The sequence below is a fragment of the Sorex araneus genome, chromosome 3 (assembly GCF_027595985.1).
Source record: "Sorex araneus isolate mSorAra2 chromosome 3, mSorAra2.pri, whole genome shotgun sequence".
Taxonomy (NCBI): domain Eukaryota; kingdom Metazoa; phylum Chordata; class Mammalia; order Eulipotyphla; family Soricidae; genus Sorex; species Sorex araneus.
Window position 1 is genome coordinate 176,373,179 of NC_073304.1, and position 26,852 is coordinate 176,400,030.

A 26,852-nucleotide genomic window follows, 5' to 3' on the forward strand; every position below is an offset into this window, starting at 1 on the left:
ATTTATAGTGGTGAATAGCTAAGATTAATGTTTCAGAAATCAATCAACTAGCATTTTCTATCTAACTAGTACCATTCTAAGATCCATGGTTACAGAATAATTATATTTTCTTAATTTCTTAAATCCAAACCAAAACATATGAAGTAAAGAGAGAGGGGAAAATATTCTGTAAAGTTAAAAAAAAGGAAAGTGTTGAATTTTCTGTAAACACCCTTGCAATTAGCTAAAACAATCAATTTACACTATAGGCCAGCAGAAGAGAGCAACCTTTTCACCACCAACACTGTAGCACTGTCATCCAGTTGTTCATCGATTTGCTCGAGTGGCACCAGTAACGTCTCCATTGTGAGACTTTTTGTTACTGCTTTTGGCATATTGAATATGCCACGGGGAGCTTGCCAAGCTCTGCCGTGCAGGCGAGATACTCTCGGTAGCTTGCTGGGCTCTCTGAGAGGAGCGAGAAATCAAACCCGGGCTGACTGTATGCAAGGCAAATGCCCTACCATCTGGGCTATCGCTCCAGTCTCACTCTGAACGATATATTTGAAAAATTCAACTTTATTTTACTAAGTAGATATTTGTTGTGCTAGAAACTTGAGCTGCCTCGGTTATACCAGGGAAATACTTATAATTCACCTTCCTCCTTATTGTTCTGGGAATTGTTTCTTTCTTTTTTATTTTAAAAAATATTTAAACACCTTGGTTACAGAGTTGTTCATATGCGGTTGTTTGATGTTCCAACACCAAACCCACCACCTGAGTGACTTCCCCTCCACCAGTGTCCAATTTTCCCCATCCTTTCCCCAGCAGGCACACAATAATTTGTTTTATACTGTTTGTTACAACCAAATAGCTTAAGGGATTATCAAAAATACTCCAGCAAAAGAAAATTTGTGATAATTGTTATATCTCACTGTGGAGTTTTTCTGACACAAACACTTCAGTAATGAAATTGCAGAAAAATTTCATCATTTTTTCAGCCTCTGTCTTATAGTTTTTTCCCCAAGGGAGAATATGAACCTTTGGAAGAAAAACTCAGATTATCCCAATAGCAGATTGCAAGGCAGCCAACCTGTCCCTGCGTTAGTGTGAAGCCTTTCGCCTTAATTTGGTGCATCTCTGTGGATAGCAGCAAAGAAAGTATTTGATTTCCACATGTCCAGCCAGGTTCTTGTAGTGTAGGGATGTTCGAGTCTGTCTTCCAAAGGCATTTTGTCCCCTTGTGTGATTGGTTTCTATTGTGTCTGACTTGTTCAGATTTTTGGAATGCTGTCATGTGATTTTTAACTTAAGCAATTGCCATTTGTTTATTTGTATTCCAGAAAGGGAAAACAAAAAGGATACAGAGATTCTTAAGAATTTTTGCTTTCATCACAGTATTTACAGATACAAATTCGAGTTAATTTTAATAACATATTTGAAGTCCTTATCTATACTCTAAATCTCTCTTTTGCTTGTATAGGGCAGAAGAGAATTGACTGTCATTGATTCTGAATTTAAAAAATGCTATTTAATAGAAATCTGGAGGAGGCATAATTACTCTCATTGTGTCTTTTAAAAATTTGCCACAAGTAATGAAAATGTCTTTTACCTCCTTAACAAAAGAATCTGCCTCCGAAGGCATTTATTGAAAGAAGCGGTAATGAGGAGATGATTGTGTTGTAATGGAACAGAGACTGAGGGAGCTATTGCATTTTAGCTGCAGACTATTGTGATTCCATGTGAAGCGTCAGACAGATATGAGGGAGTTGCAAGTGTGGAAGCTAGAGGAGATAGATTTATTGTTTCCCGATAAAAAGATCAATAAGTGCTTTGTGGACCTGACAGTGTTGGCAGTCTGTGAAGACTCTCTTTGTGCTTCTTATATGTTAGCTTATTGCCATTGTAAACACATTTCAAAGGAAGCTCCTCTTTCCTTTTGTTCTAAATTAAATTCTTTGCTATAAATGTGTGCCGCAGAGGGCAAACCCACCTTTCGTACGCAGGAGAATAGATCGATGGTGTGAATTCACCAAGGGACTGACGGTGTGAACAGGGGTCTAGGAGATAGCCAGCTACTTGGTCTTTAAGCCCTTGGCAGTTTTCTCCTCATTCGTCATGTTCTTGGGACAGAAGTGGGAAAAGATGGAGGAAATTAGTGGAAAAAGTTGTTAATGTGGTTTCCACCATTAGCCTAGCGATCTTATCTATTGAGAAGAATCCAGAGAAGAATACATGTGAGTTTAGTGTCTCAAACACGCAGTCAATACCACGTAAGATATCCTTTCACATTGATCATAGTGATGGGACATAGCATCTTTTTACTTGTAGGGAGTAAAAAGATATAACTTTTGGTTATCTTTTTTTACTCCTCACATGGGAGCACGCATGTGAGGCCTGTACTCAAACAAGTAATAAATCATATCAATGGCATTGATGAAGACAGTAATGATAAATAAATACCTTCTTTGGACATAATTGTTAGAAAATTTTGACTATAAGTTACCCCAAGCGACACAATACAGAGAATGCAGTCATCAGCTACTTTAAATAGGAGTCAATAAAAATACTTCCATTAAATAACTAAAGAAGGGGCTTATAAATATATGGCTTTAAAAATAGACACACAACCCTTAAACATCAAATAAAGTGTTCAGTTATTGTGCTTTATGAATCAAATCAAGTTTTGCTCACCAGGTAGTATCCTAAAAAACTAATATTATAGTTCATTACTTTGCGTTCTGGTGTAACTGATAGAAGTAAAAGCAAAGATGCATTAAAGTAAAGCGTATCAGAAACTTTGCCTTAGGAGCTTGGAGTGATAGAAAGCGGGTAGGGTGCTTGCCTTTCACGCGGCCATTCTGGGTTTGATCCCTAGCATCCTATATGGTCCCCTGAGCACCACCAGGAATAATTCCTGAGTCCAGAGCCAGGAGTAACTCCTGCCAGGTGTGAACCAAAAAACAGAAAAATTTTTGTCCTAGGATTTATAAAAGACAGTAATTTGCTTTTGGTTATCTCTTTGCTCTTTCTCATTCTCTTATCTAGTTCTGTCTCTCTTGATTCTTTTATAAAAACCTTAACACCCAAGAAGTCCACTATGAACCTCTCTTGCCAGGTAAAGCAGTCAGTGTGTGTTTTAAGTACCTTGTCACATCAAATATTACTTGAAAATTATCTCCCTGATCTTAAGTTTCTGCATAGTGGCAGAAAGTAAAGTTTTGGGCTGAGAATTGGGGAATGAAAGGATGTAGGTGACTCTCCTGGTGTGGCTCATGCAGATTTGTGTCTCCTCCCACATAGCTCTGCTGTGTGTTGGCGGCTTCTGGTCTCTCCTCAGGCCCTTAGTTATCTGGTACTGGAGCGTCAGGCTCTCCTTGGATTCTTAGTTATCTGGAGCTTTAGCAAATGATTAAATGCGCTACATCAGCAGAAATGACATAGACCCTTTAGAAGGTGAAAAATGAAACAGTACATTAGATCTTTGATGATGTGGGCATTATATTCTTAATCTTGTATCACAATCTCTTTTCTGTTATTTTAAATAATTATTATTGTGAATTCAGTGTTCATTTAAAAATCATTTAAAAGATTTCTTTGGGCGGGGGCCATACTGGGTAGTGCTCAGGGCTTACTCCTGGCTCTGAGTTCAGGGATCATTCTTAGCAGTTTTTCGGGACGATAGGGGATCCTGGGGATTGAGTCAGGGTTGACTGTGTGCAAGGCAATTGTCTACCTACTGTATTGTCACTCTAGCCCTTCAGTGTTCATTTGAAATAGGCTACGAAGACTAGTGGGGGCTGGTACTGACATATGCTTATGGTGCTTGGAGATGCCAGAGAGTTTACTCTTTTCATGGATAGTTTATCGAGTAAATATGTATATTATATGCATTATATATAATACTTTTATAAATTTCAGCTAAACAACTTTATGCATGCAAGGAAGCAAAAATAGTTTTAGAAGTTAGAAAATAGGAAATGAGAATTTCTTCCCAAGAATTAGAACCTTTTCCCAAGCTCACGCTATTAAAATTCTCTGTAGGTGTAACTGTGTGTCCAAGACTTGTGTGGATTAGTAATTGATATTTGTAAAGCCAGATGGCAGAACAAGATATTTAATTCTAGAAAGAACTAGAAAAAGTGATTGTGTTGGAGACATCCTCTGGAAGCAGCTCTCCCTCCATCCCCTTTTCCCTCTCATTCTCTCCCCTGCTCCTTTCTTTCATGATCAGATGAGAGAAATGAATGAAAAATTTCAGAGTTAAAATTTTGATTCTAATGTGAGTTAAGTTTGAGGTCTTTTGTGGATATCCTAAAATAGTCCCAGACACAGTTCTTATTATGATAATCTTTTTTTTTTCTTTTTGGGTCACACCCAGCGATGCACAAGGGTTACTCCTGGCTCTGCACTCAGGAATTACCCCTGGCCGTGCTCAGGGGACCATAGGGGATGCTGGGATTCGAACCTGGGTTGGCCGAGTGCAAGGCAAACCCCCTACCCGCTGTGCTATCGCACCAGCCCCACACATTATGATAATCTTGATGATAAATGGCTCCACTCATTTTTAGCATAAGCAGATTTGAAGGGGGGAAAAAGCCCAGGAACATACACCACTATATGTTTTTTTTTTTAAAAAAAAAAAACAAAACCTAAACTAAACCTTAGAACGCAAGATATTACTGACATCACTTTTTTCTTAATTTTCTCCACTTCAGGATTTGACGCATCATTTCTATATAGAAAGGTTACTAGCAATGAGTGACATCTGTTTAGAATTCACAAAGCATGTTTCCAGAACATGTTATTTCACTCTGATTCACCCAGGAAAATGAAAGTAGCAATGACAAAGATGACAATGAAGATCATTTTAAGGATGAAGAAGCTGATGCTCAAGGACTCAGTATCCAGTTCTATTTTCATGCCTGGTTCTTGTGCTTCGGAACCCTAAGCTCTTCCCCCATGGGATACCTTTCAACATGTTCATGAATAGCTCAGCCTCAGCATGCAGTGTTGGGTTCCTGTAGGTTTCCTGCGCTGCTACACATGTTCCAAAGTTTGTGAGTTGCTCAATGGCGGTATAGAGCAGTTTAGTTGGTATTCTTGATCCTTACCTCCTCTCTCCAATTGTCAAGTTTCTGTCCTTGCTGTGAATCCACGTGACATAGACCCATTTTAGGAATGACAAAGAACTCTTTTTTTTTTTTTGGATCACACCCAGCCATGCACAGGGGTTACTCCTGGCTCTGCCTCAGGAATTACTCTTGGCGGTGCTCAGGGGACCATATGGGATGCTGGGATTTGAACCCAGGTCGGCCGCGTGCAAGGCAAATGCCCTACCCGCTTTGCTATCGCTCCAGCCCCCAAGGTCAAGGACTCTTTCTTTACCAGTGTTCAGACTTTGGGCTGGCCTGGTTCACTGTCCCCTGTTCTGTTTGTGTGCTCCAGGGCCTTAGGGGTGAGGTAGCTGTGAACAGAGTGACAAAGCTGTCATCACTGCAGCCAGCAGCTTAGTTAATGCTGCTCAGAACAGGACGGGCAGTGCCACTGCTCGTCATTTGGTTTCTGAATATAAAGAAAGTTATGATTATCCTAAAAGAGTTACTTGCACAAGGATGTGTGTTTACCTACACATATCGTATCTACACATATGATATGTAATAGGGCTGGAGTGATAGCACAGCAGGTAGGGCATGTGTCTTGGAATGATTATCTAATTTATAAGAAGGATTGAGGAAGCAGTACATTTACTGTGAATGGAGTGATACCCAGACCTAAATAGCTGCTCCAATGTAGTTGAATTGAAAATATAAGACTTCCCATGCGCTGAAGCATTAACATTCTTCTGTCTGCATGTTACTACCCAAAAGACATGAGCTTATGTTGTTCTTCTAGCTTAGGAGAGTATCACATCATAAACTCTGCTATGGCAGTCACTGTCAGCCCCTCAAACACATCTCATCCATAGAACTCACCAGATGGTCCTTAACACTGTGTTTGGGTGCTTGAGTGCTGAGTTTTCCTTCAAGAGGGGATGAAGCCGTGGGGACAGGCAGAACCCACAGGGTATTCTGATGGTTCTACATATTTCAGAGTCCAACACTTTCAGATTCCGAGGAGTAGTTCTTATCAGTGTCCTGAAACAATTAGACTCTCGCAACTAACTGGCTAAACAAAGTGTCCCTGACACTTGAGCTGGCACATGAATGACAGTGTCACTGTATCACTGTTGTCCCGTTGCTCATTGATTTGCTTGAGTGGGCAACAGTAACAAATACTTATTTAGAACTTTGAGATGATGCTTTGTGTGTAAAGTCAGCCTGGTTAGCACAGTTCTTACCTCTTCAGTCTGTGTGAGGAGACAAGTCATAATCAGATGTTTGCTTTAACCTGCATTTAGCATTGAAAGCAGTGGATTCCGTGCCTCATACTACCCCCTCATATGCTCAGATGGTTGGAGAATTTCCCTTACCTTAGGAATGATCTTCCTTTGGGGGAGAGAGCTTATCTATGCGTGCATAAACAGCAGTAGAGGAGATGCGCGGATTGCATCTCCCTTCTCTTTCCCAGGCCCTCTTCCCTGCCCCTCCCTCTTCCTACCCCCCACTTTCATCTGCTTTGGGCACATCTCCTCTGCTGTTCGAGGCTACTTCTGGAGCCGATCAATCAGTCTCCCCTTCATTATGGTTGTTTAAGCATTTAGGTGTGACATGGCATCTCCCTACTTCATGTGTTTATTTGACAATTTGACTGCCAAGCAGAGGAGCCGTTAATTTTCTGATTTCTGGCCTCTTATTGGGAAACTCCTCACTGCAGTGGGAGCCCAAGTACTGCCCAAGTACTGCAGGCAGCAGGGATTTCTCCAGAAATGCCCGCGTGACACTGTGGAAGCATTGAAAGCTACGGGAGGGCTCGGTGGCCAGGCTGCCTGCCTTGTGAGCGTGAAGCTGCTACTTCAGCGTGTGCTTGCTCTACTGCAGGGTCCCTCAAAAGCAGTGTCCAGCCCCACTGCGGCCAGGGGTCTGTGAGTGCTGGCAAGCACAACGGCCACTGGGATGTTTTAAAGAAGTTGCTTCCTGGAGGCACTGCACTCTGGCAGGGAACTCATGAGGTAAAATGGCATTGGTTAGTCTTGCGGCATTTCACTGGCAGCCTTGCAGTATGCTGTGTGCCTGGCAGCAGTTCTAGGTATTAGACTATTAGACATAATCAGTTCAAATCAATTTCATACCTTTTTTTTTGGTTTGTTTTTGGGGACACACCCACTGGTGCTGAGGGTTTACACCTAACTGTCCTCAGGGATTACCCTGGGTAGGGCTTGGGACCATATGGGATGTCAGGGATCAAACTTGGTCAGTTAGGTGCAAGGCAAGTGCCCTACCCACTGTACTATCTCTCAGGCCCATTAATATATATTTTTAACTGCCTCTCAAGAGATCTTTCCTTAGAATCATTTCTATATTGTGGTTTATTTCATTTTGATCTTAAAACATACCTGCAAATAGTTTGCTAAGAATTTTCCATTTCATAAAAAAAAAAAAAAAAAAAAAAAACAACCCTGAGGTTTGGAAAAGATGTGCTCTATCCAAAATGACATCATCCAGCCGAAATTTAACCCCTTCCATGAGATTCTCCCTCCTTTTTTGTTTTTAAAATGGGACCATTTGTTGTAGCATTGGGAGCCTGGGTGTGTCTGTAGCACTTGATGGGCGTGGGGGTACTCATGTGCTGATGGTGACCAGGGACCGCTAGTTGTACAGCCTGCAGTGCTCAGGCTTGGGGAGGGGGTACTGAGGTAACACCCAGGCATCTGCTTCGTCACGTCAACTCAGACACTAGGTAAATGACGGGCCAGTTTTTAACTCTGGGGACTCACATTTGTCCATATTTGCACTGTTGGGGTCATGCTTCTTCTCTTCCAGGACTTTGTTGAGACTTCAGTGGGAACACCTATTGCCTGCTAGTGAGGCGCTCAGTGCAGGACCTTCCCCTATTGCACTGGCCTGGTCAGAAGTAGGCATTACTAACTGGGGGGCACTGCCTCAGGCACATTTCAGGGGATGCTTTTCAGTTCCACTTACAGACTATAGAGTTAGGGTTGGGAGGTAGCACAGCAGTGAGGGCCCACACCAGCGTATGCCTGCCCTGGCTCAGTCCCTGGCACCCCCTGGGAATCCTGGAGGCGCCTGGGCACTGTGGGGTCTGAGAAGCACCACTCCCCCAGTCTTCACAGAGCAGGGCCTGCCTGGGTAAGTCTCAATGAAAGGCACCCCCAACTCTGAGGACCCCGTGGAAGGTGCCCCCCTCCAAAAAGGAAGGTCAGTTTCTGGGGGGGTGGTGGTGGTACTGAGGAGCGGTAGGCAGCCAAGTTTGGGGACCTCTGCCAGTGTGAACCAAGTCAGCATGTGCCGGAACTGGTGAGATTAAGGGTTAAGGCCAGAGCCAGCCCCCACCCCTGCCCCACTAGGTCCATTGTCTGGAGAAGGTTGCCAGAAGCTTCTGCCGTCTCGTCTCATAGTTTTCTTACGGAGAGGCACATTCATCAGAGAATGGTGCCTACAGGCTTGTTTCTCCTAAGGCTCTCCACAAAGTCAGTGATGGTCCCAGCATGGGTTATGTAATTGCATCAACTTGGTGTGGGGGACATCAGCTCTGCAGCCTGGGTGTTTCCGGAACTGCACAGCAAAGACAGAAGGAAATCGTGGCTCTGAGTTATAGTCACGGCCGCAGAGACGTGAGTGAGCGGTGGGGCCTGCAGCTGCAGGGAGAAGGCCCTGGTTGGCGGTGGGTGGGGGAGGGGTGTGGGGAGGCTCTTTCCGCGCCTTCAAACCTCCAAAACACTTGAACTCTCTCAATGTCACTTGTTTCATCTGCAAAATGTAGATAATTACATGGGAGACTCTGGAAGTTGTGAATAGCTAATGAGATGAGGGAAAAGAAAGTGATTTGTAAACTGTGAAGCGTTCCAAGACTGAAGGTGCTGTTACTCCCGAGTTTGTGGGAAACATCCGAAGTTCTTGGACGGCAGAAATGTGTTCATGCCTGAAAGCAGGAAAATGACTCTATAAACAGTCCTTTAGATCCTGTTTTGTTTTGGGGAATACATATTTTCAGTTAAAATTAGTATTGATGGTAGTAGGTCTTGTCTCAAAGGGAAACTCGATGGTATTTTTGGAAAGACATTAAAAAACCAAAGGGAAATTACTGGGAAAAGAAATCTGCTTTGTATAGGAAGCCTTGATCATCATATTTATTATATTTGGAGTATACTCGCTTATGATTAATAATTACAATCATAGCAACTACTGCACAGTGCTAATTAGACCGTGCTCCTACTAAGGCAGAGGCTGTCAGTTTGAATTCCTTAATGGGCCACTCACACTTCACCCCAGACTCTCCCAGGTGACCGAGGGTCCTAGAACTGTTCAACCATCTGGGTAGAATTCCACATAATGTACCTCTTGCTCTGATTTTGTTCTTTTAAAACAGGACTTCCTAACACTTTTTCCACGTAGTGACTCCTTTCCACCCATGGCATTTTAAAGAGACTCTGGATATTATAGGTATACAAATCAAACATTAAAGACAACAAATTAAAGAAAGTTTAAAACAATCCCACATTCAGTTGTGTGACCCTATCTGGGTCCTGGTCCACAGTTTAAGAAGGTAAGCTCTAAAACATGAGAGAGGGAAGAGAGAAAGAGAGAGAGAAAGAGAGAGAGAGAGGAGGGAGGGAGGGAGAGAGAGAGAGGAAGAGAGAGAGAGAATAAAAGTAGCAGACTGGGGACATTTGTGTTGGGAAATGTACCCTGGTGATAGGACAGGTGTTGGAACATTGTATGACTGAAACCCAATTGTGAACAGCTTTGTAACTGCATATCTCACCCTGGTTCAATCAGAAAACAAAAACCAAAAGACAGATTCCCGCCCCCTGCTTTTTTTTTGAGGGCTTTGAACCACTTTGGGTTGTGCTCAGAAATCACTCCTGGCGATGCTGGCAGGAGCAGCCTGTGTAGTGCTGGAGATCTAGTCTTGCCTCCTGGACTTGCTCTCTGGCCCTTTATTCAGGCTTTTGCTCGTTATCTCAAGTACCAGTTTTGTTTAAAAAATTTTTGGCTTCCGAGTTTCCTGAAAGATGATCACTGCTATGTTCCTCTTCTTCTCCTCATCCTTCTCTTCTTCCTCATCCTCTGTGCTATATGTCAAAATGGCCCTGAGAACTAAAAATTTCTTCAAAGTGTTTTCCAGATGGGAAAATGGAGGCATTTTCTTTTTCCCCAAGGTTTTTTTTCTTTTTAGTCCCAGGTGAAAAGACTGGCTCATTATACAAAAGGTCAATAGAACATCTGGCTTTGAAATCCAGAGGTCCTGACTCAAAGTGCTATATTTAATTTGTCATCCTTCTTTGCTTGTTTATGTGTAGTAACTAAAGTCAGAGACTGGGAAAATCAATATTATGTCTGAATATTTAACAAGATTGGTGATTATGGTATGATTATGGTTTGTCTCTTAGAAGTAGTTAAGTTGATCAGAGTGCCTTTTTTGGTTTTTGCTTGGTTTTGGTTTGAGGTCACACCCTTCGGTGTTCGGGGTCTATTCATGGCATTTCGGGGTTAGGGATCACTCCTGGCTGTGTTTGGGGGGGACCGTCTGGGGGTTGAACCTGAGTCAGCTGCATGCAAAGCAAGTACCCCTCTTTGTTATACTATCTTTGTGGCCCCTGAAGTGACATTTTATTTTGAATAATTTTATTAATGATACCAATCATGTAATTTGATCTATCGGTGTTACAGGGCCTAACCATAAAAAGAATCCATGTCAGGATTTGAATCACTTTGTGTTCTGTTGAGATTGGCAGCTTTTGTTTTGGAGCTGTACCTGGTGGTGGGCGCTCAGAACTCTTCAGTAGCACTGGACAATAGTATTGGGGGTCAGCCGTGGCATGCAAAATGTTCACTGGCTCTTTAAGTCATCTCTCTGGCCCTATTTTTGATCAGTTTAATGATGGAATTTGGCAGATCATGTCGGAATAAACAAAATAAGCTTTTTCTTATGTGGAGAAAATGGAGATATTCCTCTTATTAATTGCAGGATAATGAGGCTTCTTGTCCCCTCGTTATCTCTCAGTGTTAGTGGGTCAGAGCATGGAATAGAGGGAAACAGCCCTCCAGCCATCTGCTGTTTTCAGAGTAGGTTCAGGTTTTTAAGGGCTGGTGGAGGGATGAGGGTATTACCTCTCCCGAGCACTGTCTTCGGGTACTGGATCAGGAGACTTGGTATTTTGATGAAGGAAGGAAGAGAAGACGATTTGTGAAGACTGATCTGAGAGTTTGATTGGTGGATGGGGGACTTGGCCTGTCAGATGCCTTTCAGGGGGCAGAGGTGTGTCGAGGAAGGGCGGTGAAAGGAGGAGAATGGGAAAGGGAAAAGGAAGGGAAAGGCGTCTCGGAGAAGAACTCTATCTGTGTTGTCTTTGTTCATACAGATTAGCTTAACGAATGGTTCAGTGCATTTAAAAAACAAATAATTCATTTGGATCCCTGTGATGTTTTTATGTTGACATAGAAATATTTTTTTTTCCGTTGGTGCCTTCGTGGTATCCCTGTTTTTACCTATCCCACATGTCTATCTACTCACTCAACATTCACCCTCCTGTTTCAGATGCGGCTACTACAAATAGTGCTGCAGTGAACACAGGCATGCAGACACCGTGTTCAGAAGCAAAATCTTTCCTTTTGCTATATTTTGGAGCTAGTGGAGGGTCATCTTAAGAGAAATTACTCAGAGGGAGGGCAAATACCAGATGCGCTCACTCACATGTGGTATCTTATAAAGGAAAAAAATAACAAGCCCAAACCCACAAACAAAAATTCCCAAAGGAATGCATAGCATGTAATGACATCTCCTTGGCCTCTGAGTACAGAACTGAGACTCGTAAGTGGGGTGCTGACCAGAGAGGAAACGGGACCAGCAGGGACTCCAGGAAACTCTGTGAGGTGCAAGGCAGGAATATCGTGCACCACAAGCATGAACATAAATACTGTTGCTGCAACTATGTTACTTCAACAACAATTAAAAACAGAATTCCCCCAGCTGCTTGATGATGATAGTATCCTACCGAAAGAAACCCCGTATTGTAAATGAAGGCACCAATCTCCGACTTTCTTTCTCAGTCTGTTTCCCCGGACTTGTGAAAGGATCCATTGGGATAACGTGGATTTGAAAATGTGGGCTGTAAAGTTCTCGGTCACCTTTCGGGCATTAAATCCTCTGTAAAGTATAGCATGAATATTAATGCCAAGACTCTGGAATGGATTTACCTGACTTTCGACTCTGACTCGTCCCTTTTTACTTGTTTGACACAAGGAAAGTTACAGTTTCGGTGCCTTGATTTTCTCATCTGTAAAATAATAAAACATACCTCACCATGTTGATGTGAAGATTGAAGGAGTTAATGGGCTTTAATACATAAAGTAAGACAGCCATGCTGCTGTAATGCTGTGTGCATGCTAGTACAAAATTGAATGAATTTTCAAGTGAACTACTTGGAAAAGAAGATAAAACCTCTATGCCTCAAGCAACTATGATAATTTATTTAATAAATTCATATCTATTCTAAGTCAGCAGTGACAGCTAATAAATTAACTGTGTTAAATTTATCAGTTATGTGTGAATGTTTCTTAGAAGTTTATTTCTGATATTTGGATAAAGCAGCTATTCTCAGAGCCAGAGAGATAGTACAGTGGGTAGGGCTTTTGCCTTGCATGTGGCTGACCCAGATTTAATCCCCAACACCATGCATAATACCCTGAGTCCTGCAAAGAGTGATCCCTGAGCACAAAGCCAGGAGTAAGCTCTGAGCACTGCCAGGTATGTCGCCTACCCTCTGAAAGAAAGAAAAAGAAGGAAGAAAGAGAGACAGACACTACTGTCAATACTGATTTACTCATGAAAAGTTTATAGAGTATTGGTCTTGCTCATCATGTTCATAACAACCGAAAGGTTTTCAATTCTGGCCATACATGGAGGACATAATTGTCCTTCAGACCAGTTGAATTGGAAAATTTGGGGAGGTGCTTGGGAATTGGTAATCTTTAAAAGCCCCCAATGTGCTTTTAAAGTTCAGAGTTGAAACTACTGGCTTAGGGCATACTAATCTTTATCCTCAGTTTCTGACATTGATATATACAGTTTTCTCATATTTAAATGAAAATGATGTTATGACTTTATAATTCTGCAGCTTAGGGATTTAAATCAGTGTTATAAAGCTAAATTGAGTATTTTTTTAAATATGAAATGCTACGTATGCATTAAAATCAAATAAAAAGAATGTGGATTCAGAGACTATTGAAAGTGAGAGGGACCCACAAGATATGTATTATTTTTTAAATATGAAATGCTATATGTGTAGTAAAATAAAAAGAATGCAGAATCAGGGACTGTTGAAGTGAGGGGGCTCCAGAAAGCATGTCATGGAGAAGGAAGATTACTTTGGAGCAACTATGGCTTGCAGTGACTTACTAGCCGTGTGATCTTGGGGTAGGTACTTAATCCACCTGAGCCTCAGCTTTTCACCTCTGAAGAATGAGGTGAAAACATCCTCTGTCTCCAGAGAGCAGCCGTTGTCTGTCTCCGTCTCTGTCCCCCACACACATGCAGGCTCACGCGTATCTGTCCTGCGGCTACTGCACCATCTGCTGTGGCCTCCTCCGGGACAGGGCTGCCTGAACCCGGCCGGCTGCTGGGAACTGCTTCCTCCCACGCCCCAGGGACCGTTTCTTTGGCTCTGTGGGGACTGTTTCTTGCCTGACTGTTTGGATCCCATGACCTTTCAGGAGCAGAACGTTTCGTCTGCAGGAGCCAGTTACTCCTGCCAGGGAGAGGGACACTGTTAATGAGACTGGGGGTGGAGGTGGCCTCGAGCTGCCCCGTGATGGGCCGGGCGTGTGCGGGCCCCCGACGGCTGCTTTCTCTTCTCTCACTGCTTCTCTGGGTTGACGAGGGACGGCAGAAGGACACTCTCAAGGCCTTACTTTGGCAGAAGTGGAGAAAAGACCCAGCTGTATTTGATTTTTTACTTCTAACAGGAACAGTAGACTTGCTCTCCTCCCATCTCCTGCCTGTACTGGGAGGAGCCCCCGGAGAGAGCAGACACTGCTGCCCTTCGGTGGAGACTCTCGGACTACTTGTCGGGTTCGGATCCCAGTGGGGGGGGGGGGCTGCACTGCCCTTCCCACTCGCAGGCCTGCCTTCTGCCTGTCTTCACTCTGACTTTGGGAAGTCCTGTTTTTGTCACCCTCTCTGCCATGATCCAAAGGGTTCATTGAAGATATTTGTGGACGTGGTCACCATTTTGCTACTTTTGTTTCTAGCTACTGGAATAGGCACTTTGTCCTTGCTAGCAGTAGTTGGGGCACTTGTGGGATGGGTGTTCTAATCGAATCTTCTGCTCTTTCTTTTGATGAGGAAACTTTTGAAGAAAAGAACCATAATTTGTAACTGAACATAGTCTTGTTAATATCTATTATGCACATGCACTATATACTTCTTGATTTCAACTTATCCCCACAAAAATAATGTGGTCAGAAGAATTCTTTTTCAAATTAAATTTTATTTTTGTAAAGATGTTCACAATAATTGATTACATTTAATATTCAAACACCAAATCCACCACCATTATACCTTCCCACCACCATATTTTGAATGTTTCCATCCTGAACCCCAAACCCTGCCCCAAAGCAGAACCGAAGTAATTTATTTTGTATTGCTTGTTATGAATAATCACCTATAAATGATCCAAAAAGGTTTCTTAGAGGAAAGTGTGTGAATATTGTTGTATTTCACCCTGTAGCCATTAAGCCCTTTTATAAGAGATTAGTAATGTGTTGTTAAGGGTTGAACCTTGGTGCTTTTATATATATATATATATACATATATATATATATATATATATGTTTGTGTGTATGTATGTGTGTATGTGTATATATATGTATATATATATAATATATATATATTCCCTTAAGATTGGTTGCCATCTACTTTAAAGTCCACCAAATGTCATGCGCTTCTCCTGGTACATCGATGGTGTAAAGTGTGAAGTGTCCGGGAATAGATTCACTCATGGGTGAGGCCCGTCCGGGCATTGGAGAGTGGCTGTGAGTGTGGCAGTGGTTGAGTTCTGGAGGTGTTTGGCTACCAGGGCTAGCTCCTTTGGGGTGGGGAGGGGAACTCACTGCATGGGGCTGGAGGCATCTCTGTGGCCCAGAAGGATTTTTACTTCATGGGTTAATCAAACTACCTAAGGCCATCTAGCTCCTTAGCTCCTATATCATAGAGCTGGAAATTTTGAGGGGCAGAGGACTTGGGCCTCACTCGGCAGTGCTCAGAGATTGCCCCCGGAGGGTCTCAGAAGTCCAGATGTGGTATTGGGGATTGAACTGGGGTTGGCTGTATGATTGGCAGGTGCCTCTGACCTCTGTGCTCTCTCTCAGGCCCTAGAGCTGGATTATGAACTTGGTTTGACATTAAATTCTCTTTTAAAAATCATCTTTCTAAAGTTCTTTTGACACTTATTTGTAGCACCATAATTTACGAGGTGGTTCTGGATGGGGATTCATGTATACAACGTTTCAGCACCACACCTTTCACACATGGGAGGAATGGAGTCTGGCAGGTGAGACGGTTGGGTGGAACTTCCGACTAGTAGATGGGCATGGAGGCACAGTCCTGACGAGGAAGGAAGGTCTGTCTGTCTGTCTGTCTTTAAAGCCCTTGTTTCTCCACTTCCCCAGGGTCAGGGCATACTCTACAGTCTGTGTGCTTGGGGTTAGACCTGTAGGCTGTGCCTGCGAACTCTGGCCAGCAACAGCAAGTATCGAAATGCTTCTCCAAATGGAAGCTTTGTAGAATGTGCACGGCACACTTTTTCCTTTTTAATATATTTGGGAACCATACATTTATCTCCTGTTGGGGAGTAAAAGTAATTGCTTCATAAAAGAAGAAGCTCTCTAAAAGGCTCGGCTCCTTTCACAAGCATGTATTTTTTTAATGACCGGGAAATTCCTTGTAGAAGGGGGAAAAAATGTCCTTTTGTACAAATGAGATCATTCTTGGTTCCTGCTCTCTGTTTCATGTTTGGGGTCCAGAGGTTATTGGTAGGATAATCCCTCTGTGGAAATTCATGGCTTTTAAGGCTTATTTCCAAAGAGAAAGTTAGCTTAGCTTGGAGACTGCCGAGCCAGAGCCAGAGGCCCACATCCCAGCATGCCTGAGCCAGTGGCTGACTGAGCCGCTTTAGACTGGCCTTGGGTTGTGAACTTCTTCTATTGTGGGGGTGGGGATGGGTCATACCCAGAGTGCTCAGGGCTTCCTCCTGACTCTGCATTCAGGCGACTGTATGTGATGCCGGGGATTGAATCCGGGTAGCTGTGTGCAAATTAGAGCCTTCATCTGCTGTACTGTCTCTGGCCCTGGGTCACATTCTTGAAGATTCGCTTTTCTTGTGCTTGAGCAGTGATATATCTCTTTGTCCTCAAGGTCAGGATGCCTCAAGTAGGGGCTGTGTGGGCCCTCAGGGTATTTCTAAGGCGACAGGTGAAAAATTGCACAAATCGAGTGTAGGGGAAGGGGTCAAGAGTTAGATGAGAAGCAACAGCCGGGTTCAAGGGGATTCAGGAACATCGGTGGTGAAAAGGAATGATAGAATATCCAAACCCCAGGGTCAGCAACACTGAAATCATGAGACCCAAACTTCAAAGGTGCCTGTTTAGGTGGCGACGGGGGGGCGGGGGTCCTGTGAGGGGTGGGAGAGGGACCCTGGGACATTCACTAGTGGAGGGAAGTTGACAATGGTGGCGGGATGGAACATTGTATGCCAAAAACCCAATTAGAAATAACTTTTTAACAAATAATATATACACATATATACATATATGTATATATAAAATGGGGACCAGCACAGCAGACTAGGGGGCCAGTTGGTAGAACTGGGGACTTAGGAGTGAAATGAGGTTAGAGGGGAGTTGCACTGGGAAGAAGGTTGGTGATCCCTGCTCTGTTTCGCAACAACTGCCTTCTTCTCGGTTGAGAGTGATGTTCTGTGTCTGGGCATACTCTGTTTGCCTCCACTCTCTCTTGATGAGCAGGAACTCCTATGCCAGTTTGAGACCCAGTCTTCATCTTTATAAATGAATGCCAGCTCTTGACAAGTCCCCCTGTGCTCTTTCCTTTAAACACTTGGAGACGAATCTCTCCTAAAACTAATTTCTGAATCAGTTTGACCAAAGGAAAGACTATTTCTTAGACCATAGTTTTGCTCATCTTAAGAGGGCTCATCTTAATTGCAGTGTCAAGAATCAAGCATCCTTGTTGAAAGTGAAATTCATTTTCCTCGGGCTCTAAAATGAGTATTCACTTCCAAGAAGGATGTTGAATTTTGAAAAGTGTAGTTAGGAAGATTATTATTTCCATCCTGGATGTTTTTAGTAAAGTCGGTGAACATGGAATTGGTTTGAGTTAACCTTTATAGCCATCTCTGTGATCTTATCTAAATTATATATATTTAAGATAGCCAGGTTGGAGCGATAGCACAGCGGGTAGGGCGTTTGCCTTGCACGCAGCCAACCCAGGTTCGATTTCTTTGCCCCTCTTGGAGAGCCCGGCAAGCTACCAAGAGTATCTCGCCCTCAAGGCAGAGCATAGCAAGCTACCCGGGGTGTATTCAATATGCCAAAAACCAGTAACAACAAGTCTCACAATGGAGACGTTACTGGTGCCCGCTCAAGCAAATCAGTGAACAATGGGATGACAGTGACAGTGATACAGTGATTTAAGATAGTCACTTTGTGGGATGAGGAATGAGAAACAAACTAATATTTATTGACTGCTTCTTAGGTATCAGCCCTGTGCTTTGCCCATCCTGCAAAACACCTCTTTAGAGTGGTCTAGGATATCTTATTCTGGGGTAGGTAAACTCAGAAGACCATGGAGTTGTAACTATTTCCCGTCTGAAAGGGTGTGTGTCAGTTATTCAGTCTACCCAAATTCATATGGTTCTAGGGAATCTGGTAAGTTGTTTGATTGTTTTTATTCTAGTTGATTGACTTTGGGTTATCACCATTAAAATTAATTCGACTGCCACTCAATTTTTTTTCTCTTCCAATTTTGTTAATATAACCTATGTTCTGGTCTCTGAAAAACATGAAACATTTATATTATATTGCCTAAATAGGTATGGATAATTTTTTGTCTTAAATGAAAAAACCATTTTCAACTGTTATAGAGAGAAGTGATAATAAAATTTGATTGTGAGCTGCGTAGGCACTTGCTGCAGATAAATGCCCTGCCCAAAGTACCTGTGTCCCAAATAGTATTTTCCAGAAGACTTCTTTGACATTTTACTGGTCATTGGGCAAATCTGATTTTTTCTGACCGTGATCCATATTTTTTTTTACTGCCCCCTCCGTATCTGTCCTCAGGGCCTAGGTTTATTGTTGGTAGAAGTGAGTATTTTATTGAGCTCAGGTGGTTCAAAGAATAATCAAAAATATATGACAAGGAAATGTTATCATACTTGAAATTGAGAAATTGCTGAGCACCTCATATCAGCACCTTTGGGGAACAATGTGTGGTAGAATGCATAATGGGTTAATATTATAGAGAAATGCTCATGAGATAAATCAAAAGCTACATATTTGTGATGCTCAGGATGAGACTGACACTGATTTGCTGATAATATATTTTTATTATTATTGTTATTATTATTCTATAGCCTCAGACGATACAACAGACTCTGAAGAGGACCTTGCAGTATTATGAACATCAAGTTATAGGGTAAGTAAAAATGGATTTGGTTCATTATTGGGGCAGAAAAGATAACTGTTCAAATACAGCTTTTGAGTGTGTGTTTTTCTGCTCCCAGTTTAACCTTATTTCATGGTATCTAGCTTCTCAGCTTAGCCCCTTGGATGATTTCCTTTGGCTTATGCTTATTACTTTTTATTTGTCTTTCTATTTTCTTTTTTTATAAAGCTGTTCACAATAATTCATTACATTTATTTTTTTATTTTTTTTTAATTTTATTGAATCACCAAGTGGAAAATTACAAACTTCTCAGGCTTATATCTCAGTTACACAATGCTCAAACACCCATCCCTTAACCAGTGCCCATATTCCACCACCAATATAAACAAAAACAAAAGCAAAAACAAAACAGACAAACAAACAAAAGAAAAAACAGTATACAGACCACCCCTCACCCCCCAACCCACCCCACAGGTGAGTGATAATTTCACTTCCTTTTCTCTTTACCTTGATTACATTCCAGATTTCAACACATAACTCACTATTGTTCTTAGAGTTTCAAAACAGACTCACTATTCTTGTTGGAATTTATCCCCTAAGAATACAGCTCTATTAATAGGGAAATATTTGATAATAAGTTTTCCATTGATGTGAATGAAGAGATAAAATGTCGCGCGGCCGCGGTAGCAGCCGCGCGGCCCCGACTGGGGCTGGCCCTGTATCCCGCGGCTGTTTCAAGTTCAAAGCACACATTTTTTTTTTTTTCCGCGCCAAAGTTCATACCTTCTCAACGGACCCACAAAATGTCGGACACCACGCCTTCTCCCGGAGGGGAGAGAGACCAAGAAGGAAGGTTATTTCCTCCGTTAGCCGGCGTGGGGCAAAAGCTTAGTTCACAGTCTCCATACATGGGTGCAAGCACTTGCTGGAACCCCAATTCCTAAAGCTGTCTCTGGTTCCCGCTTGTTCCACATCCACCGGCTCTGCAGGGGCATGGGCGCCGGGGCCGAAAACCCGGCCGGCCGGAGCCGAGCACGGGCCCCGACTCAATTCATTACATTTAATATTTAAACACCAGTCTCACTACCATCGCAACTCCCTATCACAATATTTCAAAAGTTTCCACCCCAAACCCCAAACCATGCCCCTCAAAGCAGAACTGAAACAATTAATTTTGTATTGCTTGTTATGAATAATCCACTAAAAATGGTCCACCAATAAAGTTTCCTTAGAGGAAGGTGTGTGAAGATTGTTGTATTTCATCCTGGCTTCATTAAGCCCTTGTATATAAGAGATTACAAACATGTTTGTTAAACCAAATCAAGTATTGTGTACTACGCTTGGTTCATCAGTGGTATAGAGTATGAGAGGTCTCATGGCTGCAAATGTGGCCACGCTCCAGGAATTCACTCATGGGTGAGGCCTATGCTGCTCTCTTCTGGAAGCTTTATTTCTGAGTCTCGGATCATGGCTGTTGATAAGACAATATGGCAGTTTATAGGTGTCACTGCCAAGCTACTGGTAAACTTGGGAGCTGGGGGGAGGAGGTCCATTCCCGCTCTGAGTGAGCTTGGAGATTTCAGTCATGGGTCTCACATACCTGTTTTTTTTTCCTCCAAATTCACACATTCACAGGCTTGTGCAGCCTGAGGAGAGTGGCCATGAGCATGGCGGTGATTGGGTTCTGGAGATTTTTGGCTGCTGGGGCTCTGTTGCTCCCCATGAAGACTGCCTTGTGCTTAATAATTTTAAATGAAATTTTCTTTGGATATTTCTCTTCCTTAGTAATTTTTCTCTTTTTTTATGTTCTTGCCATACCATTGAATCTCAGTCTCATAGTTTTGCCTTAGTAAGATAACTTGGTACCAGGCTTTGAATGGAATTTAGAATTCAATGAAGTTTAATCAAAATTTCTACAAATTTACTACAGTTCAGTGAGAGGCTTTTGTTTCGTGAGAATTACATGCCTGGGGGCTGGAGAGGGAGTAAAGGGTTACAGGGGTAAAAGCAATTGCCTCACGTGCCACAGACTCCAGTCTGACCTCTGACACTGTGTGGCCCCCAAATAGCACCTTGGTGGGATTTTTAGGGAGTGACACCCAGGCTTCCTGAGCACTGCTTGGGAGACAGCCCCTGCCCCCACAGAGAATCACATGCTACATATTTTTCATGGTTATCCCATTTTTCTTGGCATGGTTGTGAGAGGTTATACAGTTAACAAGGCTTGAGGTAAAATGACAGGAATTCAAGATCTCACCAGCACACAGAACTTTTCTTTTTTCTTTTCTGTTTCGGGACCAATCTGGCAGTGCTCAGGGCTTCCTCCTGGCTCTATGTTCAGGGGTCACTCCTGGTTGGCTCAGGGGACTATAAAGGGTGCCAGGATCAAACCCAGGTGGGGCTCAGGCTTGACAAGCACCTAGCCACTGCACTGTGTCTTTGTTCCTGGCACACAGAACTTTAAAGAGACTTTTATCTTCTTTGTGAAGGGTGATGATAACAATAACTTTACATACTAAAGATTAGGTGTTAAAATTATATGAAAGAATTCCAATAAAAGTATTTTGTTAACAGAAAACTTCAAATGAATATAGGCGATAAAATATTCATTGGCTCTGGCAGAAAGCAATTGACAAAAACATAAAAATGGACCTTTTAATGTAGGAGAGGCTCTTAAATAAAATTAACATTAGAGGCAATGCGTATTTTGAAATTTTAAAAATATCCTGTACATTCTATAATGGCTTATCTTAAAACATTTTAAGAACATTCGATGAGTCAAGCTCCCAATTATGTACCTCTTGAAATGCTATTAGAAATTCTTTAACACTTATAGTTATTAATAATAGCAGAGGGGTTAAGAATCTAGTTTTTGGTTTTTAGGGTATAGTCTGATTTCCCTGTACAAAATAGAAAGGGACCAAACCTTTATGAAAAATTAAACCAGGGTCTAGTACAATGCCATAGGTTTTAAGTGCTTTGTGATTATGTTAATTGTGATTCAAATGGAATAGCTATGAAACTTTGTCACATCAATCCTCAAAAATGTAGTACTAGGACAAACATTTAAACTCCTGAGATGGCTTTTACTTTGAGTCCATTAGTGATTTTAAATGGTTTATGCTAATGGAGATAGAGAATATCAAATTGATCTCTTCCCACATTTTAAAATAAAACCTCTCATTGGATTTATCTGTCTTAAAAATGGTGTTTGGATTAAATTAATTAATATACTTAGAATAGTTTTGTTTTGTGATACACACTAATAGTTTTTCCTATGCTTATTATCATGATTATTATAATTTTCGGCAATACCAGTAATCAAATGCAAATATTTTTTCTAAAATTATGCTTGCCCTGTTTTGAAACAAATAATAAATGATGAAATAGTTTCTATGTTAACTGAACTATTTAAAGGGCAAATTGGAGTGGTAATCTTACAAATATGATAAAAGTGTAGCTCACACTCAGCAGATATTTTTCTCTTTGATATAAAAAATTGCCTAAACTTAGGGCTGGAGCAATAGCACAGCGGTAGGGCATTTGCCTTGCATGCGGCCGACCCAGGTTTGATTCCCAGCATCCCATATGGTCCTCTGAGCACAGCTAGGTGTTAATTCCTGAGTGTAGAACCAGAAGTAACCCCTGTGCATTGCCGGGTGTGACCCAAAAAGAAAAAAAATGCCTAAACTCTTCTCTCTGTCTCTGTAGACATGGTTCTTTTTCTCACTATCTAAAAGGTCTTTTCCTAATTCTGTTTATTGTAGTTTGAATAATCTAGGTAGAAAATGTCATGCCAATATAATGAGGTGTCTTGATGTTTGCCTGATTCCAAGTAGGTCTATTAGTATATTTTTGCTTGGGTGTTGGCTAATTCCTGAGTACCTGAAGAGCTTGCTTACTACTTTTACTTGTTTTCATGCTGATGAAAATGAAGAGGACTCAATGGCAGGGACATGATGAGGTTTGCATTTCTTGAGTTGTCTCCCTTGTCCTCTCAGCCCTGGATTCTCTGACCAGCACCCTCTTTTGCCTTTTTAAATTGCACCCTGCTTACTGTTTCTCCCTTTCAGTGCAGGAAATTGAAAGCATCTATTATCATTAACAGTTGGGGCAACATGGATTCATACCTCTGGGTTCACAGTTTAAGGCATTTTATCTTAAAAGCAAAAGAATATGTTTCTCATAGTTGAGGGGATTTGAGATGGTTGAGGAGACAGGCTCTCATGTTATTTTATGCGTTTCTGGGGAGGCTGGAGTAGGAAAGAGATGCTTTTCCTACTTGGTGGAATAATAGGTTTTGCCAAGTCTAGTGTGGAGCTCATGTGGGATATATTGTAGAAAGGGGGAGCTTCCCCATATCCTCTCCACCCCTTGGCTTCTCGTTCTCCCTCTCCTTTCTCAAACTCCATACTTGGACCTGTTTGTGTTTAGCAGAGCTCCAAGACGGTATAGTTCTGCTCCTTGATAAATTCTTATACCAGGAGTGGGAGCCCAGAACAACTCCCAAAGGCTTTTTTAGTCTCCCAGAAGCAGGAGGGCACATCTGTTCCAAGGATCCGGCAGATGGAGCACTGGGAGGGAGGAGCCGATGGTGCCTCTTGTCAGAGTCTCAGGCAAGACCTCTTTGTGCTACAGCAACATGGTCTTCAACAGTCATGACTCTCCTTCACTTACGGGTTTTGCCTTGTGGTCATCATTCAAGTAGAAGCAGTGATGAAGTCATCCACACCCTGATGCGGACGGATGGACAGAGGGACGGGTGGTGTTTTAGTCACCATCGTTAACCCTTGCCTTTCACTGAGGCGTTCCGGGCATTTTCTGACTTCTGCTCCTATCCTTCAACATTGTATTTTCACCAAAATAAAGTGATTTTTAGTATCAAAGTGCACACCCTTTTTCTTTCTTTCCTTAAGGTCCACATGCAGCAATGCGTGGGCGCTTCTTCTGACTTGGAGCTCAGGGGTCATTGCCAGCAGTGCTCAGGGGACCCTGCAGAGCCAGGGATTGAATTGGGAGCTCTCACCTGCAGCCCTTTGAGCTGTCTCCCAACCCCGGTTTCTTCCTTTCAACCAAAGATCTCCAATGTTAACGTGCACAAGAATCCTCTGACAGGCCTCTTCAATCGTGGGCTGTGGGGGCAGCCAGAGAGGTCCTCGGGCTTATGTCTTGGCATTTCCTCTGAGTTCTCTGAAAATGCTGATGTGTCATCCAGACAATTGTGCTTTGAAATCCCAGCTTTAAGCCACAAAATAACTTCTTGCCATAGAATAAAATGTGGTCTGGCCTCTGTGTGCTTCTCTGATTTCATTCTCTCCACACCCTCACTCAGCTGTTTCTCAGCAATACCAAACTGGCTTACTTTCCAGTTCCATTTTCTGGAATGCTTTGTCCTCAGATTTTGCCGTGGATCATTTTTTAAAAATACCTTTTGGTTTCTGTTTAAAATATTGTCAAATAAAAAAGATTGTCAAAATAAAAATATTCCATTGTCTTCCCCTTCATCTAGCTTCTGTTATATTACTGATTTCTATTGTGTTTAACATTATGTTATATCATTTATTTATTCTTTTTAATTTATTCTTGTTTTCTGTGGCTTGGGAGGCATATAGAACTATCTTATTTTCTTGGGGGGGTCGCAATCTGGATGAGTAAATTGCACAGTAGAGATGTGTAGATAGGGAATTAAAGAATTAAATTATTATTAATTTAATTAGGGGTGTAAAACAAGGGGCAAATCATATGCAGTCTCATAGTTTTAAGTGCTACAATTATAGTGTCTAGGACCTTTGCTTTGTACTGTTAATTATATTGATTTTTAAAAAATACACTTTTACATTTATGTCTACTTTTTGTCACTATCAATTGAATTTGTGGTAAAATTTGATTGCTATGTAAAGTCTATACATTCATCTTCACTTGTATCACAAAATACCTTTTTAAACTTAATAGGAGGAAAGGGGGCATTAAGAAGAATCTTTATGTTAGCCTTCCTTTAATTCACATTTCCATCTCTGTATAGATCTAGTTCTCCTAATCCATATGATATGGAAAGAATGATAAGATATAAAAGGTGATATGGCATACAGATAGGATGAGTTCACTTTATTTATTTATTCTTTTGCTTTTTGGGTCACACCCGGCAATGCACAGGGGTTGCTCTTGGCTCTGCACTCAGGAATTACCCCTGGCGATGCTCAGGGGACCATATGGGATGCTGGGAATCGAACCTGGGTTGGCCGCGTGCAAGGCAAACGCCCTACCCACTGTGCTATCGCTCCAGCCCAGGATGAGTTCACTTTAGAAGTGAAAAAAAAACTCAATATGCAGGAAAATATGGTTTATGATGACTTTTGAAAGCATGAGTAATATCATTGAAGTTTATTTCCCAGAATATTTCACTTCTAATGATATATTAAAGTTATTCTCTCTTAATATCTATTGATTGTCAAAATAGAAAGGGAACAGAAGGCTGGCTGTGAAAAACATAGGCCCCACAGTGAACATTGGAGGAGTCAAGTTTAATTTTAGGTGACTATGGAAAATGGTGTCTCAGACGAATAAGAGGTTGGCAGTATCCCACTTATGATATCAGCACAATGCTTATTCTTACAAAAACCTATGAAATGTATGAGGGAAACACAAGCACGAAAATGTATAAATCTATAACTATACCCTCATGGTGATTCACTAATTAAAAAATAAATTAGTTTAAAAAAACCTATGAAATGAATGGCTAAGCTCCAAAAAGCAGAGCCATTTGTACTTCAAAATGTAGAATAAGTGACGTTCTTATCTCAAAAGTTGATTATCATATGTTTTCTAATTTAGTTTTGAAAAAACTTTGTTATGTCTGACTCTCATAGTTACCCAGAGTTATGAGCTCTCAATTGCTCAGTAGGCGTCACAGTATATAAGCGTTGGAGTGAAATATTTGAGTTAGGCATTGTAGAGGTACAAATTTAGGTTAAAAAAAATTCTAAATTCTGTCAGAAGAAACTTGTAGCTGAAAAATGACCTGAGGTTGGTTAGCTTAGACACTAAATTGCTGATCCGAAACTTTCAGGCTTAAAGAGGAAAGGGAAAGACTATAGTAGGATAGAGTCAAAAATGGATCAGTCAGATATGTGCAGAGGTAACAATTATTCAATGAACATATTGATTACTTTTGTGTGCCAGTCACTGCATTAACAATATAAATTACACCAGTTAGTGTGTTTTTGCCTATATCCTTTGCTTCCACTATTGACAACAGCAGTGATTGTTCAGTTTCCAAACAGTTGCTGGCCTTCTTGGCTTCTCCTGTTCAGGAGCGTCTAGTTCTGCGCCTCTGCTGGGTCAGTGGCAGCTGACACCTTCCTGCACCAGTGTTCCTTCCTTCAGCCCTTGTAGCGTCTCTCAGAGTTTTCCCAGATTTATAGAAACAGACAGATTCGCTTCCTTGCCCCATCTCGCAGATAGAGAAAGGGAAGGCCACGAGTCATGTTGTCGAATTCAGGGGCTTCCTTTGCTCATTTGTTACCCACACACCATCTTGCTGTCTTCTTAACTGTCTGCCATAGAGGTCCTGTATGTTCACTGTCAGATTAGTGAGTGCCAGTGCATTGACTCAGCACCATTACCTTGTTTGTATGTTTGGACTTTTTCTTAAATGCACATCTTCCTTATTAATGGTTGCTTCCTGTCCAGATCTGTAACTCTAACGCTGATGTTAATGGTGGGCTGTATCAGAAATTATTCTTGAACGATCCAGTTATTTTTCACTGTAGTTATGCTGAGAATATAGACTGTTTGCATGTGTGTCTGTATATGATTACATTTGTAGATGCATGAAGACATTTCTCCATGTGCTAATTTAGTTTTCTTCTTAGTTATAGAGACACAGAAAAGAATTTCCACAACATCTCTAACAGATGCTCGTATGGAGATCATTCCAACAAAGAAGAAATTGAAGATGTCTCAGGAATTCTTCAGTGTACTGCTAATATACTCGGTATTTTAACTCTGTATTTATATGGCTAAGAGAAAATGAACGAGGGCGGGGAGGGAAAAGTAAAGGTGTAAGCATTTAA

At 41.8% G+C, this 26,852-nt stretch overlaps 1 protein-coding gene across 1 annotated transcript in view; it reads left to right on the forward strand.

Moving 5' to 3' along the window:
* GUCY1A2 (guanylate cyclase 1 soluble subunit alpha 2) overlaps positions 1-26,852 on the forward strand; it is a 196,122-nt gene that overhangs the window by 17,054 nt on the left and 152,216 nt on the right. Inside the window, exons 2-3 of the mRNA XM_055129965.1 lie at positions 18,749-18,810; positions 26,652-26,773. Coding sequence (XP_054985940.1) covers positions 18,749-18,810; positions 26,652-26,773 — 184 coding nt within the window. The remainder of the gene's footprint in view (positions 1-18,748; positions 18,811-26,651; positions 26,774-26,852) is intronic.